The sequence below is a fragment of the Vicugna pacos genome, chromosome 3 (genome assembly GCF_048564905.1).
Source record: "Vicugna pacos chromosome 3, VicPac4, whole genome shotgun sequence".
Lineage (NCBI taxonomy): Eukaryota > Metazoa > Chordata > Mammalia > Artiodactyla > Camelidae > Vicugna > Vicugna pacos.
In genome coordinates this window covers 24671882-24690567 of record NC_132989.1, presented here as the reverse complement: position 1 = coordinate 24690567, position 18686 = coordinate 24671882, and the positions used below count along the sequence as shown (strand labels likewise).

The following is an 18686-nucleotide window of genomic DNA, read 5'->3' as shown; positions in this document are numbered from 1 at the left end:
TCACAGTCCCGACTTGGCAGTGACTGGGCTGGGGCTTACCTTGGGCAGGCTGACTGGAGTCCTGGGCTTGGTCCTTGGGTTTTTAATCAAGAGCCTCTGATCCAGAGGGAGCAGATGGTATTTCATGGCCTCGATGAGGAAGTCCTTACAGGTGTTGTTATTCTTTATCAAAGCTTCTTCTTCAACTGTCTAGAGGTAATAACCCACAGGTGATCCTGGAGCAGAGCTCAGCCCCTTTCCCAAGCTGTCTCCCTGGGCTGAGTCATTTCTGCACTCCCACTCTCAATCATCCCCACACCACATCATCTCAGACTCCAGGAGAAAGGTCCACAGAGTTACAGCTTAGTGCCCACCTCCTGCATCTCAAGAGTGCAATGGAATAAGCGATTCATCTCTGGCATCAAGCAGAGATACAAATCCCAGCTCTACGACTTAACTCCCCTGGTCCTTAGTTTCCTCATCTGTAAAATGGGCGTATTAAAGTCCCCCACAACCTCACAGCTTGTGCTTGTTTGTCTGGAGGCTTAAATGAGATTGTGCAAAACAACGACAACTGATTGTCCTGAAAGCTTCTTCCCATATTCCTTCTGGTTAGACCGTATTACGATATTTAATGTAAATAGACATCTGAGAGAAGGTGAGGGAGGGAAAGAGGAAGATGATGGGATCCACTGGCCAAACTTTGGAGGCACAGAGTATAATAATTAGGTACAATGATTAGATGATCACAAAGAAAAATTCTTATCCATTTTCCGACAGTGCAAGCCTCGGGGTGGGGGAGTTGGGGCAGCAGCCAGCGAGGCGCTCTCTAAAAAAGCAGTGGGATCAGAGCACAAAGAAGGTCCTGCACAGAAGTCTTACCTATTGACCTCCCCTTGGGCCCCATCTAAGCTGCGACTGTGGCTTCTTTGTGTCTTAGTCCAGACTGAAGGACTTATGCAGGGGCTCAGCAAGAGTAAGCCTAAATATTTCACAAGCAAAACTAAGGGTGATGCCATGCAGGTCCGCTGACTCTCAAATCTCTGCACTTGGGTGCCAGGCAGATCACTATGTGGCTTATCCCTAAGCAGGAGTGTGGTCTTCAGAGGCTACTTCATGCTTTCTTTGCCAGAGTGTTAGGGAGTTGTTGGCAAAGGTCAAGTCCATTCAGCTGCTAACAGTGATTGAATGTCTCCTGGTTGGACAGCTCAGTGCTGGACCCCGGGAAGAAAATGATGAACAAGACAAGGGTTCTGATCGTGAGGTCTCAAGTCCAGTCAGAAAATAAGAAAGGCCCCCCCTCGCCACAATTATCTCAGCCCTCAAGCTGTCATGTACAGGCCTGGATGAGCCTCTCCTGGGTCCCCTCCTGCAACTAGGAAGGGAATGTGGCCGGGGCCAGCACTGGCTGGGCAGCATCGGAGGTGGCAGGAACAGAAGGATGAGTGAGGCAGCGCCTCTGTTACCTCTGGGCACCTCCTTCCCCAGAGACGATCCCCAAGAACATTTCATTTTCTTGGAAGGTGTTTTTTCTCCCCCTCCCACTGAGGGACTGAGACAGATAGGAAAAAATCATAAACCTTTACAGTCAGTTAAAAAAAGAAATAAAAAGGGTGGGAGAGAATCTCTTAAAAAGCTTGAGAGGAAGGAGAAATGCAGGAATAGCTGCTTCTCCCAAAGAACACATTCAGCTTGAATCAAAAGCTCCCCCATTGACACAACATTGTAAACTGACTATACTTCAATAAAAATATTTTTAAAAAAAAAGAATAAAAAAAAAGCTCCCCCAGAGAGTTAGTGCTTCATGGGTACAGAGTTTCAATTTGGGGTGATGAAAAAGTTTTAGAAATGGATATGGTGACATCTGCACAGCACGATGAATGCAATTAATGCCACCGAACCGCACACTTAAAAAGGTGCAAATGATCAAGTTCATGTTATATACATTTTATCGTAATAACAAAATTTTAAATAAGATTCAGCATGTTATACGCTTGGCACAATATTTTTTAACCCTAATAAATGTTAGCTATTTTTAAAAACACACACAAAAAATAACAACAACAAAAAACACCTCCCCCAGGAGTCAGTGTTGTTCAGGTCTGCCCAGGGCTCTTCCTTCCCCATCCTCCTTTTCCACCATCAGCTATCCCTGGTGGTTATACTAGCTTGAAGTTTCAAGGTCAAATGAATGAACTGAAACATCTTCTTGTTCTGAAAAGAACCTCTTAAAAAACAATAAAAGTCCCATACAACAGTTCTCATGCCCATTGCCTCTGACCCCCTTCTCCAGAGCTAAATCTGACTTTGCCCTAATGACCCAGGAACTATTTCTAAAGTCTTTGTTAAGTTTCAGGTGTGGGCACCTGATGGAGGTTGTGAGTGGAGGGTCTCTTCACCTTTATCTGGAACCCAAGTCCACAGGCCTCCCTTCCTCCCTGGGAAAGTGAGACTATGCTGTAGGCCACATGCCCACCTGGACCTGTGGGCAGTACCACCCTCCTCCCCTGCTCAGGACAGTGGGAGGTCTGGCTCCAACCCTGGGGGCTCAGGTGGGTTCAGTCTCTCCAGAGTGGACCTTTTCTACAGGAAGGATACGCTGCCACCAGGTGGCAGTGGTACCACCCAAAGCGTAAACTGCAGGGCACATACAGTCTTACAAGTACACGCCTCAGCAGCTGAGGGGAGGCTGAAGTTTAGAGATTCAGAGAACATCTGACTGAGCCCTTGGGCCTGTGGTCAACAACGTCACAAGCTGAGGACTTCACAAGCACTGGTCAGGATACCACGTCTCCCACAACTACTGAGAGTAGCAGTGGTTGTGAAGGCAGCAGTAACGTCACTGCACACTCGGTTGCAGGCTTTACCAGGATTATCTCATTCTGTCCCCAAACCATCTTGTAAGGGCAGTACTATTTCTACCAGATGAGAAGACTGAGGTTCAGAAAGGTCGAGGACTTGCCCAGTGTCACGTGGCCAAGAAGCGACAGAGCTAGGCTGCTGGACAGCTGAACCTTCTCTGACCCTTGCTGCACACCGGCCGTTCCTCCCGAGAATTCTTGGGGACAGCTCAGGGACAGCCTATGGCCTTGGCATTGGTTGTTTATATATTCAAGTTTTATCCTCTGTCTGCTTGTGAAACATCTAATGCCATTGATGGCACAAAGTGAGTCATGTACTGGACAGACGGAACAGAGAGTGTTAAAGGTGGTCCCAGCTTACAGAAGGTGTGCGCTTTAGAATCAGATAGATGTGGGCTTGAATCCTGACCCTACCAGCTGGTGATGCCAGATAAACCCCCACCTCCATAAGCCTTAAGGCCCAAATGTATAAAAAGGGGGTTAATACCTCTTCTCCCAGGGTTGTTACAAGGATTAATAGAGAAAATATGTGGGCACCATGTTTTAGAGGATGGAGATGCAATATGTACTCTTCCCAAAGAGCTGGTTTTTACAGTCCTGAATTGGGCTCTCAGTTGCCTTAAAAAAGGGCAAAAATGGAACATAGAAACAGGATGGAAAAGTCCCTTCTTGCTGCAGTCCTCTACAACAAAAGCAGCTAATGTCCATTGAAAATTTGTTGTTCTGGATTTCATGCTAAACACCTATACAATGTCTTTGGTCCTCACAATAACCCTGCCAGGCTCTGTTGTAATTTCCCTTCCATGGAAGAAGAAACTGAGCCTTGAAGAGGTTAAGTGAAAACTCAAAGCTAAGAAGTAGCAGAGGAGGGACTAAATCTAGTTGTCTTACTCTCAAACCTATGCTCTTAAACCTTACATTATCACACCTCACACTCAACCCAGTGGGCTGGTGCCCTCACCCCACACAAAAGACCTGTAAAACCCCTCACCACTCTCTACACCCGGGGCTGACCACTGCTACTCCTAGAGGTCTGGGCGAGCAGGGAAGCACTTGGTTCTTTGCACAGCACTCACCTGCACTAGGTAATCCCTAGGTAAGAGAGGGAGACGGACATGTTCCATCAGCTTTGCCATGTGCTCTAAACGAGTTTCTTTCTCATAATTGATCCATGAAATCACAGCTTCAAATACCTACAAGGAAAATCAACACAGGTAACTTTAGCAAAGAGACAATAACTGTAAAACAGCTTTTCAAATAACTTCCTCAACCTGAAAAAATAGAAAGAAGAGTTACAAGTCATCCAAAAAGGTGCTTAACCCAAGGTCCAATATTTAAAACAAAAACAGAAATTCTTTCTCTGCTAGCTAATGTCAGAGAGTGATCTCTCTTTCTCTCTCCCTCCCTCTTGCACTCTCTCTCTCTCTCACACACACACACACCCATGAGTGCAATGATAAACCTGTTACCTCAGACGTAGAATCATCAAGCTTCACTGCAAAACAAAAATCAGTTCCAAGAGGTACTTCAGGGCAGAAATGCAGAGCTGTAACTCTGAACTCAAGAAGACCAAAAGCCCTGGGGTAATGTCATTATCCCCTCACACATACCCTATCCTCACCTATCTCCCGTGTTCATTTAATGTAGAATAAAAGCAATAAAGATATCTTCTGCCAAAAGTTGGCTGTAGTAGTGAATGTGACACTGAAGGGCAGAGAATGGCAAACATTTCTCCTGGGGTTGATCCTCTCCTCTGAGGTGAGATTTCATTTCTATACAAATCAAAACAGGACTTGGAACCAAAAAAGGGGAATCTATGGCTTGGGTATTTGCCTTGCTCAAGGATAAGTTCAAAAGCAAACTCCATACCACCATTGACAGAAAGACACATAAAACTCAATGTTGCTAAGGCTTCAGAGAAATCATCACTTTTGACAGAAACTTAATTAACATGGTTTTTTAAGAGGGGCAGGAAGAATTTGGCAATATCAATCAAAAATTAGATGTGCACACTCTTACTTAGAAATACCACTTCTAGAGCTCTATTCTACAAAAATATTCACAAAGGTGGTACAGAATATGTGTTCCAAGATGTCTGCTGCAGCATTTTTTAACAGGATAAAAAAGGAAACAATCTGAAGCCCACTAGCGGAGAAATTATTAAACTAGTATTGACACCATGGGATATTTTCTGCTATTGAAAACCAATAATAACAATAACAACTAATAATAAGACAAAACACTTTCTTGTGCCAGAAAGCAAGAATGTGCTCCCAAGGTTAAGGTGGGGCGTGGCGGGCACATCAAACAGATACTGAATTAGATGGTGTTTTTCATTGCCGCCTTTTGGGGCAATTTAAACATCAAAGAGAATAATGAAGAAATCAGATCAGTGCTGACCAGGAAGGGGCCAAGGAAAACTTCTTGTGGTAACAGGTCCGTTCTGTATCTTGACAGCCTGGGAGTTATACAGACATACATATTTGTCAAAACTAACCCAATTTTACACTTAACAGCGATACATTTCACTGGGAGTAAATCATATCTCAATTTAAGATATTCTTAGTTAAAAGAAAAGGATAGTAATGAATCATAACCCAAAGAATGAAAAAGAGTCCATGAGTCCATAAGGATACTTTAAAAAAGTGTGGGAAGGGCTATTCTTCATGGAAAAATGCCAGCTAATGAAGGTAAAAGGGATGATAGAATTAGAAAAATATTTTGCAACCACCAGTGTAATAACTAGTTAAGCAAAGTTCATCCTTAGGTGTTGAAGTCACTGGGTAAAAAGTTGTTGGGGAAAAGATATCCACAGTCCTCAAAGTGTCACCTTGCAGATTACTTATTAATTAAAAGGGGTGGTGGGGGGAGTCTCAAATGGGGAGATCTGACAGATAGCACCTTTAACGAGTGATCAAAGTTAGCACCACCAATAAATAGGCCAAATTTATTTATATTCTTGATTTTGATTTAATGGCAGGGACACAGCATGCCCTATGTCGTATTCTTCCTAAAACATTTAACCTGAATCTTTTAGTGAGGAAACACTCAGACAACTCCATGTCTGGAACACTCCACAAGAGAGTTGGCCTGGATTCTTCAAGACACAGCGAAAGAGAATGTGACAATAAAAGTATGTATGTTCACGTCTAACTGAAAAATTGTGCTCTACACTGGAATTTGACACAACATTGTAAAATGACTATAACTCAATAAAAAAAAAAGTTAAAAAAAAAAAAGAAAGAAAGAAACAGACCAAGATCACATGCTAACCAAATGTTCACATGACTGAACATACCATTAGGTGCTTACAAACCTGGTTCTCGCCCCACTGTGAATGGAATTAAGATGCATAAATAAAATTAAGTATACATGTAAAAAAAAATAATAATAATAAAATAAACTAAAAAAAAAGACTGTTATGATTATGCAAGAAATCAGAAAAAGAAAAGGCAGGGAGACAGTTCTAGGTTAAGGGAATTAGAGACATGAGAACTAAATGCAAGTCATGATCCTTATTTGAATCACGGATTAAAAAGCAACAACTTATAAACGACTTTCTTGAGACTTAGGAAATTTGAATGCTGGCTGTATCTTAGGTAATATTATTACATCAGTGTTACATTTCTTTGGTATGATAATAGTTTTATGGCTAGAAAAGAATTTCCTTGTTCTTAGGAGGTGTATACTAAAATATGTAGGGGTGAAGTGTCATGACATCTTCAATTTACTGTCAAATGGTTCAGCAAAATAAAAGATTAACTACGGAGAGAGAAAGCAAGTGAAGCAAAACATTAACAAGTGGTGAATTCAGGTAAAGAGGACATGAATGTTCATGCCTTCAAACTCTACTACAGGTTTGGAATTTTTCAAAATAAAAAGTGGAGGGGAGAAGAAAAGAAATCTGAAAAGAAAAGGTAAATACTACAATAAAATTTACAATTTCACAATTCACAAATTGAAATCAGAGCTGTAGCTCCCATGGTGGGTAGAAAACCTCCAATTTTTCTTACCCTAACTATATTTTTGTGTGTATTGATATGCTAATGATGCTTTGACCCTATTTCCTAAGAATATCCTGAAGTCAGGCTGGGCATGCTCGAATTGGACGAGATACCAGAAAGGAGTCAATCAGAAGGGAAAAAGAAGGGAAGAGAAATGAATGGAATGGAACAAAAGGAAAGGAAGATAATGCATGTACAATCTGCACCCATTTCTGTCTAAAATAACTGACATGTGTACAAACATAAACACACACACCATGGAAGTCCTCCCTGTGTAGTTCATTTTTTTAACTCTCATAGAGCTGTCTCTCACCCTCATCCCATTATTTTGTAAACAGCTGCATGTTTCTTCAATTGCCCTTAAGATCCACGAGACCGAGGACCTAGTCTTACTTGCTGGTACATAATACGTACACACTCAAATACATTTTAATGAATGGACAGAAAAATGAGTTCAGAATAAGCCTGCAAGCAGGCTGGAACAGAGAGCAGGGCTGAGGCTGGACTCTTGGTGGGGAGAGCAAACCCGGGCCACAGACCAAAGGATGCTGGAGAAGTCTGGCTTTGCTGGGTTAGGTGGTGGACAGCAGGTCCTGTTCTGCCTTGCACTGTGGTTGCCCACACTTCTGTCTACTTCCCTTGACTAGACAGTAAGCCTTGCAAGGTGAGAAGTGTACCGCTCTGTCTCTGCACTTCCTGCCACTTAGCACAATGCCAGGCACAGAGCACATGGCTGGTTGAGAAAGCCTTCCTAAAGAATGAGCCACAAGTCCTCGACAAGGTGGGATTTACAGATCATGCCCTTCCCCGTCAACCAGCTTAGTCTTTATTATAAAAGCTGCAAAGCAGGTTGAGTCTAATGAAGTCGATATGTAATCTTATCTTTCTTTTTGGCTTGACTTGTCTAACTGGTTCCACTCAGTTGCACTGTTTACCTACTCAGCTGTGAAAGCCACGGTATTCAGCAGCAACGGTGACCTTCTTGGCAGCTAGGGAAGGCCGTGGATTTTTTTTCATTTAGACTTCATGCTTGGAAAATAAGCAAATAAACTCCCAACTAGCCCAAGTGCCTAAAATCATCCCAACAGCCCCTCCCATCAAAGGGCCGGCCAAGGCAAAGGGGGAGCTGGTATTCCCCACATGTGGGACCCATAGATACCATCGCCCTGGACTCTCCTGAGCCGGTGAGGAGACATTGCTGCCCTTTAATGAATGACTCGCAAGACCAGGGCCAGAAAGCAGCAGTGCTGGGTCCCCATGAACCCATCTCCAGGGCTCAGGCTCTTTCCCATTATTCTCGGTAGCTGCCCAGTTGGCAAACCTCAGCCCACAGGCTACATGCACCTGTTTTTGTAAATAAAATTTTACTGGAACACAGCCACGCTGACTCATTACAAATCATCGATGGCTGCTTTTGCATGCAATAGCAGAGTTGAATTGAGACTCTGTGGCCCACAAAGCCTAAAGTATTTACTATCCACCTCTTTACGGGAAGACTGTGTCAACCCCTGGTCTGTAAAATCTAAGCAGAGAGTCTGTGGCTTCAATCATGGGACAGGGTGACGTCTACTCAGATGAAAATACTTTTCATGGGCCCCACGAGGAAATACTCAGCTGCCCGCAAGGCATGCTTAGGATTTCACTTTTAGACAAAGAAACAGCGTCATTTCCTCACTGCTTCATGTTCCAGAACCAATCTCTTGAGTGCCATGAGGCTGCTGTGTGGAAAGGAGATGCAGAAAATTGGATTTCACAGTCCTCGGCTCACACTTCCAATGTAAGCACCAGCCTTGGCCAGAGACCCTCAGATGAACTCGATCCTTCTCCACCAACCTCTGAGTTCTAGGGGCTGCCAAACCAGATTGTACCTGCTCACGGAGTGGAAGGGGCAGCCCTAGGACACTTATGCCTGCTCTCAAAATGTGTTCTGAGAATCGAGGAGGGGGCTCAAAATAGGCAGGGTGGGGACTTGGCAAGGGGAAAGGTCCAGTTAAGAGTGCTTCTCAGCAAAATACATGACAGGGGAAAATAAGCCAATTTTGAGAACATCAGGGGAAAACCCAGATTTCTACATGGACCAGATTTGTTACTTGAGATTTGAGACGGACTAACTTCAGCAATAACAACAGGCACAGTGCTAGGCATTTTACATGCCTGACCTCATTTAATCCACCAAAAAGTTTGTGAAGTAGGTACCACTGCTCACATTTTACAGATAAAGAAATAGCCTCAGAGATGTCAGTAACTGGTCCAAGATCACTCTGCCAGGAAGTAGTGGATCTGAGATGTAAACTCACCTCTAGTTCCGAAAACCTAAGTTTAACATTATGCAATACTGCATATCAGAGGCACGAGTAATTGAAAAACCTGGAGAGACTGATTCTGAGAAACTACACGCCTAAACCCATAATCCTAATCACATCTTCCATGCCCTCTTAGGACATCCACTCAGTATATTTTTCTTTTCCAGGGACTGAGCCAATAGCATTTACCAAATACACTGCCATAATTTTAAATCAGGAAGACAGCACCTCTAATGTAACACACACACACACACACACACACACACTCTCTCTCTCTTACTCTCTCTCTGTCTCTCTCTGTCTCTCTCTGGAATATTACTCAGCAATAAAAAAGAATGAAATCGTGCCTGTGACGACATGAATGGATCTAGAGGGTATTATGCTTAGTGAAGTAAGTCAGACAGAGAAAAACAAATACCATATCATCTCACATATATGTGGAATCTAAAAAGCAAAACAAACAAACCAACAAAGAAAAATAAAACAGACTCACAGATACAGGGAATAAGCAGATAGTTGCCAGAGAGAAGGGAGTGGGGGGATGGACAAAATAGGTAAAGGGAACAAAAGGTGTAAACTTCCAGTTATAAAATAAGTAAGTCATAGGGATGTAATATACAGCATAAGGAATATGGTCAATCTTACTGTAATAACTTTGGGGAGAGATGGTTATTAGATTTACTGTGGTGATCATTTCATAACATATTTAAATGTTGAATTACCATGCTGTACACCTGAAACTAATAATACTATATGTCAACTGTATTTCAATAAAAAATTTTAGAACCTGAATAAAATAAAATCAATTATTTTATTTAAAAAGACCAGACAGCACTTCCAGACACAAGAATGCTTCTATCAGATTTCTGTTGTTGTTTCTCAAACCGTAACTCAACAAGAGATGCTAACCATACTCCCACTGCACTGTCACACACAATACAGAGCACAGCTGGAGCAGTCACGTGCTGGAGCTGGAACTTACCGTGAGTGTTTCTGCCCAACTCAGCATTCAATGACATTACTCTGCTAGTTTGAAATTAGCCTTAATGGAAGTATTAACACCACGGAAATTAGCAAATGAATCAGCCAACGAATCGGGTCTTTGAAAATTATTTTTTGGAGAGCCAGTGGTTAAACACTGACCAGCCTACCACTGGTCTGAAGGCACCCCAGACTCTAGGAAATCTCATCCAGTTGCCCTCATCTCTCCGACAGCATCAGCATCTTAAGAGTTTCAATGGCACTGAAAAAGCTCTTTCTTATAGTGGCTTCATTTCAGAACCACCAGAGCCCTGTGAAACAGCTAGAGTCCCTGACAAAAAGGAAAAGTGAGGCAGAAAGCGGGGAAGCGGTCTGCCCAGCATTCCCCAGCTATGATGTCAGGATAACACTCAGAATCACTGCTTTCAATTGGCACTTTCAAAGTATTCTGTACGTTTCCCCCATAGCACAGTTCACTGTCTGCAGCTACATATAGTCGTGAGTTCACTGTCAACAGAAATAATCAATCGGCAATCAACAATAAGACTAGAAGAGTTTTATTTGAGCCAAACTGAGGACTAGCCTGGAAGCCCACTTCCCAGATGACTCTGAGAAACTGCTCTTGAGAAGCTGGGTTTTCGGCATAGTTTTATATCTTGTCAGAACAAAGAACATTAAACTAGTCACAGATCCATTTCCTCAAGTTTAAAAAAAAAAAAAAGCCCAGTACACACACGTACAGCACATACAGTATGGCCTTCGCACCTGGGAAGGGAGTCTTATCACTAAAGGAGTGCTAGCACTGGCGTCCCAGAAGAGGGGCATTCAATCTTTATTTTTAACATGGACATTCTTTACTTCTGGTCAATAATAATTAAAGCAGATGTGCCATATGTTTGATAGGCCACAAATAGGCTGTTTTAGTTAGCATAAAATTCAAGTTAACTCATGTATAGGCGAGAATGACTTCCCCATACTTACATATGTGAAAATTTCTTTTATCAGCACATATCTGATAAGATCTGGTCCCTTCATGTAATCGTAAGTTCCATGAAGGCAAGGATCTTATGTCTATCTGTTCACCAATATGTCTCATGACTAATATGCTATCTGCCACACAGCACTCAATAAATATTTCTTGAGAGAATGAATAAATTAATCAAAGCAGGAATGACAGAGTGTGCAGCTTTCTTCCTGCAACAGCACACTGCCAGATACCTGACTTCAAACAAACCAAAACGATCACAAAACTAAAACAATACTGTTCCCTTGCCTGGAAATTGCTCTTCAGCTTTTGATTACTGCCTATAGCCAGTAAAAAGACTTTCACTATAATTCTGCAAAGGATAAGGAAAAGGACAGAAGCACAGTGGTTTGGCAGAAATGCCTCCAAGCTGAGAGACTACTTCAGTAGCACTAATCCCACAAATGATCAAAGCAACACACCAGAATGGAGAACGCCTTACAGTTAACATGCAGACTGAGCTGACTCAGAAGGCATCTTCTCCTACAGCTCCAAATACATGAAAAATGATGCATTACCAAAAAACTGATTTGAGCCATACTCAAAAACAAGAGGTAAATGCCTGAGCACTTTAAATAAGAAGAAATTCAAGTCTGGGAGCAGAATGAAAGCTGAGACCAAAATGGCTCACAGGCCCATAGAATTCAGATACAGACTTTAATGGTCCAGGAACGGTGTCCCATGAGGTTGAGTATCCAGGCCACAGGCTCATGCAGACAGTGTTGCCACAGCTGTAAAACCAGGGCTAGATGGGCTCTGACCATCTGCTGTAGGAAGAGGGGAGGAAGCTCGCCATCTCCTATGGCCTGGGGAGTAAAAACTTCATCTTCAAGAAATCAGAACCCAAGGCTCATGCCACATACAGATGTAGGGGTTGAACTGACATTATCCAAGTGGTGCAAGGGATAGTCAAGACAAAAATATAAAAACTATTTCCAAACCAGTAAACTTGCCCTCGAGGGTCACTTTCACAGCCCAGGGGAACTCAGACTCCCATAGACATAACATCCTCTGAAGATGGCCTCACAATCAAAAATTATAGATCACTAACAAAATGAACAGCCAAAAGGAAAATCAACAGATGCAATAAATTGTAGAATATTTGGGGGAGCCAAAGAAAGGTGGCCTCAAGATTTCTCCATAATGTATTCCTTGGGAGACATTCAGTAGTAAAGAGGTTCTGGGACCAAATGAGCCCAGGGAATACATCATACACAACCTCAACTCCCCTTTAGAGATTCATAAAGCCCCTTAACATAAAAGCTCTGACAGGTCCTACAGTTCCTTTGTTTAGCCACTGTCCCCTAAATGTATCTGACATGAGAACTTTTTTTTAACCTAAAATCTATAAACATCTCACAACATTATGGTTTTATAGCACATAGTTGCATAAATACTGAGGGCGTAAATAAAGCCCTCACTACCTAACCCTCTCCATAGACCCCTACTCCATTCCCAGCCTCATCTCCCACATCCCCTTCAAGACCCTTGATTCTCATCACATACGTTAATTATCCCCTAAACAAAATGAGTTGTTCCAAACAACCATGTCTGTATTCCATATAATTTCTTCAACATGAATGACTTTCCAAAATCCTACTCTCATTCTCCAAGTTTTAGCTCAAATATTCCTTCCCTAGGCAGCCTTCCTCACCCAAGAATCTGGAATAAAAATACTGCAGGGTGCTTTCCGTAAACTTTGATTACAGGCAACTACTTTCTTTGGGTACATATTGTAGATATATGTTTTCAGTCTGTCTGCCCAACAGACTGCAAGTTCTTAAATAATAATGAGTTAAGTGTCACTCGCTTATGTCTCCCCATTGGGGTGGGGTTCATTAGTAAAGAGCAGGGGCCTGGGAGGTGGACACAATCAGCTTCAAACCATGGAGCTATCAATTGTTAATAAGCCTTAGTTTCCTCCTCTACAAAATGCCCTTGTGAGTTGTAAGAATTAGAAATGATGTGCAAGACAGTATGCAGGGCAGAAGTCAGGCAGAAAAGCAAGCATGCACACATCAGTACTCCATCTATATAAAGTTCAAAAACTGACCTATGAGAAGTCAGAACAGGAGTTTGGCTTCTTAAAGTGGGGCAGAGTGAGTGGAAGGAAGTTCTGGGATTCTGTTTCTTGATTTGGATCCTAGCTTAGTGGGTGTTTCACTTTGTTAAAAGTTGAGCTGTGTGCTTTTTATTTGCTCATATCTCTGATCTTATTTCAATATTAAACATCATTTTTTAAATGATGGGTGAAATATTCACAGTGGGTAGGTTTTTGGTTGTAGTGTGGTGGTATTCCACCCATAGGTGCTAACTGGACTGCACTCTCCAAAAGAGAACAGTAAAAAGGGTAACTGTGATGCAGCGGCACAGGCCAGATCATTGTTTGCAGGCTGAGAAGTTGGCAAGTCTAATGCTGACCTCAGAGTGTGGAAGGGCTGCCCACAGCTCAGCCTAGGCATAGGATGTCCTTGCTTAGTCACTGGATAAAGCCTCAGCAGGAAGCACTCAAACTCAGTCTACTTGGCAAAGGAGCTCCTGCCTGGATCCCACATCCACCACCACAGCTGGCAGGAAGAGGCTAGGAATTCAGACAGTGGGGCATGCAACACTGTGATCCTAGGAGATAAGGTCCAATCCCTTCCAGGAGATAAGATATCAGAATGTGGCCCCTGATTACAGTTTTAGGAGCTAATAGTACATTTTTTAAAAATGTGATCATTCAGAGAGAAACTAATCTCTGGTTGTCATTATAACACATGCTTGACACTAATCTAATTTTTTGAGACCTAACCAGTTTCTTCCTGACCTATATCTAAAATATGGGCCATTTCCCCACTAGTACTCACTCTAAAAAAGCCTCAATAGGGTTTCATAAGAAGGCATGGAATTCTTGAGAAGTAGAAACATATTTACCAGCTAAGAAAGCAAAGATTCAGAAAAGTCCACTAATCAGGGATTAAATGGCAAAACTACACTAGAACTCACATCTCTTCTCCTTAGAGTACCTGTCCGGGAAGGTTGCTTTCCCTGCCCCTACCCACCCCACCGCCCCCCCTGCCTGTGGTGATGAGGCTGCCTGGGGTGAGAGCCAAACTTAGTGTTTCAAAGGGGATGCAAGAAACAGGCTATTTGCTTGCAGGATTAGCTCTGACACCTCCCGTAGGAATCAGGTGATGGGGAGGGGTTTGCTTCTCTGTGTCCATCCTCTGTCTTGGGCAGGGAGGGGGGTGGTGTTAGGAAAGGAGGAGGGGGAGGAAGGTTCTACCCAGCCTGGAGAATGTCATTCTAAGTAAAGTAAGCCAGAAAGAGAAAGAAAAATACCATATGAGATCGCTTATATGTGGAATCTAAAAAAAAAAAAAAAAAAAAGCACATAAATACAAAACAGAAACAGACTCATAGAATACAAACATAGAATACCACATGGTTGCCAAGGGGGCGGGGGGTGGGAAGGGACAGACTGGGATTTCAAAATTTGTAGATACTGACAGGCATATGCAGAATAGATAAACAAGATTATACTATATAGCACAGGGAAATATATACAGGATCTTGTGGTGGCTCACAGCAAAAAAAAAAATGTGACAATGAATATATATGTATGTTCATGTATAACTGAAAAATTGTGCTCTACACTGGAATTTGACACAACATTGTAAAATGACTATAACTCAGTAAAAAAAAAAAGAACTCGTGATTTTGTGACTCCTACAACATCCATTTATCCTCTCTCAAAAAACAGAAATATTCAAACAAAAACTACATGGAGGAAAAACAAGAGAGAAGAATGGCAAAGATCCATGCCCTCCTCTGACCTCTAGTTCCCACATTTGTCCTTATTCTCTGGAAAAATATTCAAATTATCCCCATAACCTCAGCTGGCTCAGGGTAGAGTCCAGCCCCAGTCTGCCTCTTCACTTCCTCAGGGAATGTCGGCTAAGCACCTCCCAGCGCCTCCCAGGGATCCGTGTCAGGATTACGTATGGCACAGAGGTGGCGAAGGTACCCTCACAGCCCTCAAAAAGCCTGAGCATAGTGGAGGAGATAAGGCATAAACAGAAGCAAGTGCTGCTGGGGAAAGAATGGCATCTGACCCTGGGAGAGGCCCAGATGGTGCTGGGGATGCTGGGGACCAAGAGACCACTCCCCTCTCGGCTCATGCTAGGCACAGAGCCACAGGTTACACCAACCACTCAGCACAGCGTGGGCTCCAGGAAGGAGGTCCCCTGGAGAAAGGCCCCAGACAACGGTTACTACTAGTAGTAGTAGCAGTACTAGTAGGATAATAATAATAGCAGCAATAACCCTACCTCACAGTGACGAACACTTCTTGTGCACTAAGCACTTTTTATGCATCATCTCACTTCATCCTCAGAACTCTGTAAGATAGATACTACACTCTCATTACCCCCCTTTTACAGATGAGAAAACTCAGGCTTAGAGCGGTTCTTTTATTCATTCATTCAACAAACATTTTTTAGTGTCTGCCACGAACCTGCTATCACTCTAGCAAGAGTAACCATAAGACAGTCAAAATTCCTGACTGCATATGGTGCATACATTCTGATATGAGATAAATAACTTGCCCAAGATCACGCAGCTTGTTAAAGTAGTGGAGCCAGGATTCGAATTCAGTTATTCTGACTGCAGAACCCATACTCTCAGACTTCCAACAAGCAAGCTACTGGGTCCCACCACAGCCACTTATAATCACCATTAACAGTAAAATACCACATTTCCCCTATTTTAAGAAGCATATTATTTTCACATTTTAATGTCTGAAATCTGGCTGCATTTTATAGTATATGTTGAAAGAAATCTGTGGGCTGAAGGCAGCGAAGTAAGTCATAATATAATTGATATTGCTGTCCAAGTACAGATTTAGCTGAATACAGGTTATTAGATTGCTGACTCAGTTGAATTTTCTGCAAATGTTCTGCAAATTTTCTGCAAATTAAATGCAACAAATTTTAACTTAAACGAAGATCCCTGATACTACTTCAAATACACTTGAAAAATTTCACTACAATGCAATATTGCAAGAAAAAGCTATCGTGCACGCAAGCGATTAGGCCTATCATAGTAATGCAATTAACGGGAGTAGGAATCACTAAATTTCTGGGAACAGATCATAGAATCGTCAAAGCCTAGAGGGCTAGTGTTCAAATGATAAACATTTCATTGTCAAAAGCTTCCAACAATTTAACTTCCAGCAATATGTGATCCTTTAAGGGGAAATAAAACTATGGGTTTCACCAAAGAGAAACTGCAGGCCAAACCCCACTGTTCATGGAAAAACCTCAAAATTACACGGCCAATCTTCAACATACCAAAGGGATCAAGATCATAAGTAATCTACTCTTAGAAAAGTGTCACGTAAGTCTGAAGCCACACATAACTTCTGAGAACTAAATATGATACACAACTTTAATAATGTGAAAAATACCTACACTCCAAACTCTGATTCTACAAAAAGAGCAACTCATAAGTACATATATGAATAAATTAACACCATGACAGACAATGTTTATGTCATGTTTCTTTGTTTCTGGAAGGATGCAATTAACCAATTAAATCCATGGTTTAACTTATCATCACCAGTGGCAAAATCGATACCATTACCATTATTGTTGGTAACTTAAAATAGAGAATTGCGGTAATTACAATGATATCTGCCTTTATTGAGCACCTGCCAAACACTGCAAGTGTTTTTTTTTTTTCACCCATCATCTCTAATCCTCATGACAACTCTATAAGGGAGGCATTCTTAGTATTTCCATTTTATAGGTAAGGAAATTATGGTTCAAAGAAACCAGTGACTTCTCAAGATCATACAGCCAGTAAGCATCAAGCCAAGCATGGAACCAAGTCTGCCTAAATCCAAAACCCAAGTGGTTTCCAGAGCACTACAATGCCTCTCCCTACTAACAACCCACCTCCACCCGTGTGCTAGCACAGCAAGCATAGATAAGCCCTCACCTGAAGAAAAGTTACTATATATGATCTCAGACAGGAGGAGCCAGCATGAATTCAAGGTAACAGGCCCCCTCCTCCAATCCAAACACCCCCTAGTTGATCCAAATCCTGCTGCTTATATGTATGCCTGCTTCCATTTTCTCAAACTCTGCTTGAGGACATGCTCAAGCAGGCCCCAATCCAGCCAACTGCCCCAGCATTCACACAGCCGATTAACCAAATAGTTCATTCCTTCCAATTGTGCCAATTTTAGCACAGTCCAGAAAAGACGGGACACAGGGCTTGGCAAGAAGTGGGGGAAGCCCCTCCATTTCTGAGGCTGGGGCAGGAAGGGGCCTGGGGCCTAGCCAGAGGCATGCTTTCCCCTGGAGGTGCTGTTTCACGTCAGTTAATGGAAGCAGAGACCTCCCTGAGACTGACGGAAAGTCCAGCTTGCACCAGTCACCTTTTGGGGATCCCTCTGAAGTCTCAGGACAGCCCACAGTTCCAGTCAACAACTGCTTTTCTTCTTCATCAAACTTTTGCAGGACAACAGGCAGGGGCTTGTGAATTTCATCCCATTCCCTGGGCATGGACCTTTGAACACAGTCTCTTTGCCTACATGGAATCCTTCTCAGGAGCTTTTCCTTGACTATTCCCTCAGGAAAGGGCATCCAGCTTGGACACTAAGAGTGGACTGGGACGATTCAAAAAACATTTATGAGAATCTCTGAGGATTTGGAGGTGAGTGAGATATGGTCCCTACCACCAGGGAACTTGTGAGGAACCAGGTGAGTGGAAGAGTAAGACCTGCTCAGAGTAACTACAGTAAAAAGCAGAACAAGGTGAGTGTTACCCTGGAACTCAGACGAGAAGGGGATTAATTCCAGATGCAAGGTCAATAATCATTCAGCTAACACTGAGCATCTACCAGGTAGCAGGTAATGTACCAGGCATGTTACACACCTTACCCCATTCAATCCCCACAACTTCTCTGTGGAACATGTTCTGTTATTATTCACATTTTACTGATGACGAAATAGATGGAGAAGCAAAGTATCTTGTCCAAGGTCACATACCTGATTTGTAAATATTAGAGATGAGACATTGGACCCTGCTAGCCAAAACCAAAGCTTATGTTATTTTCAGTATGGTAGTCTGTATCTCCTGTAATAAATTCTTCCTAGTGGAAAAGAATCTGAACTGTTTGGGGATTCAACTAGGTGAAGAGAGAAGTAGAGAATATTTCTAGCAGAGGGTCAGCAAAAGGGAAGGCCTGGAGGTAGGACAGCTCAGCAGTCACAGGTCAGCTAAAGCAGTGGCAGAAGTCAAGCTTTCGGCACAAAGGAAGCAGTGTGTGGTCAGCAAGTTAGGGGACTTGGTGTCAGGATACCTGGGTTCTAGTCCTGTCTTGGCCACTGAAAAACTATGCGACCTTTACCATTTCCCATTCCCACTCTGGGCCTCAGTTTCCTCATCAGTAAAAATTCCAGTCCCCTCTTAGAATGGACTTTCCCCAAAAGTCTGCTCTGGCTTAAATGTTCAGTGATACTCAAAAGAGACCAGGTGACAGGCA

At 42.7% G+C, this 18686-nt stretch overlaps 1 protein-coding gene across 5 annotated transcripts in view; it reads right to left on the bottom strand.

Annotated features, from left to right (window-relative positions):
* KLHL3 (kelch like family member 3) overlaps positions 1-18686 on the bottom strand; it is a 231815-nt gene that overhangs the window by 33353 nt on the left and 179776 nt on the right. For all 5 annotated transcript variants that reach the window (XM_072956982.1, XM_031673028.2, XM_072956985.1 and 2 more), the window contains 2 exons: positions 3917-4033; positions 40-189 (listed from right to left, as the gene is read on the bottom strand). In XM_072956982.1, the coding sequence (XP_072813083.1) occupies positions 40-189; positions 3917-4033 (267 nt within the window). The remainder of the gene's footprint in view (positions 1-39; positions 190-3916; positions 4034-18686) is intronic.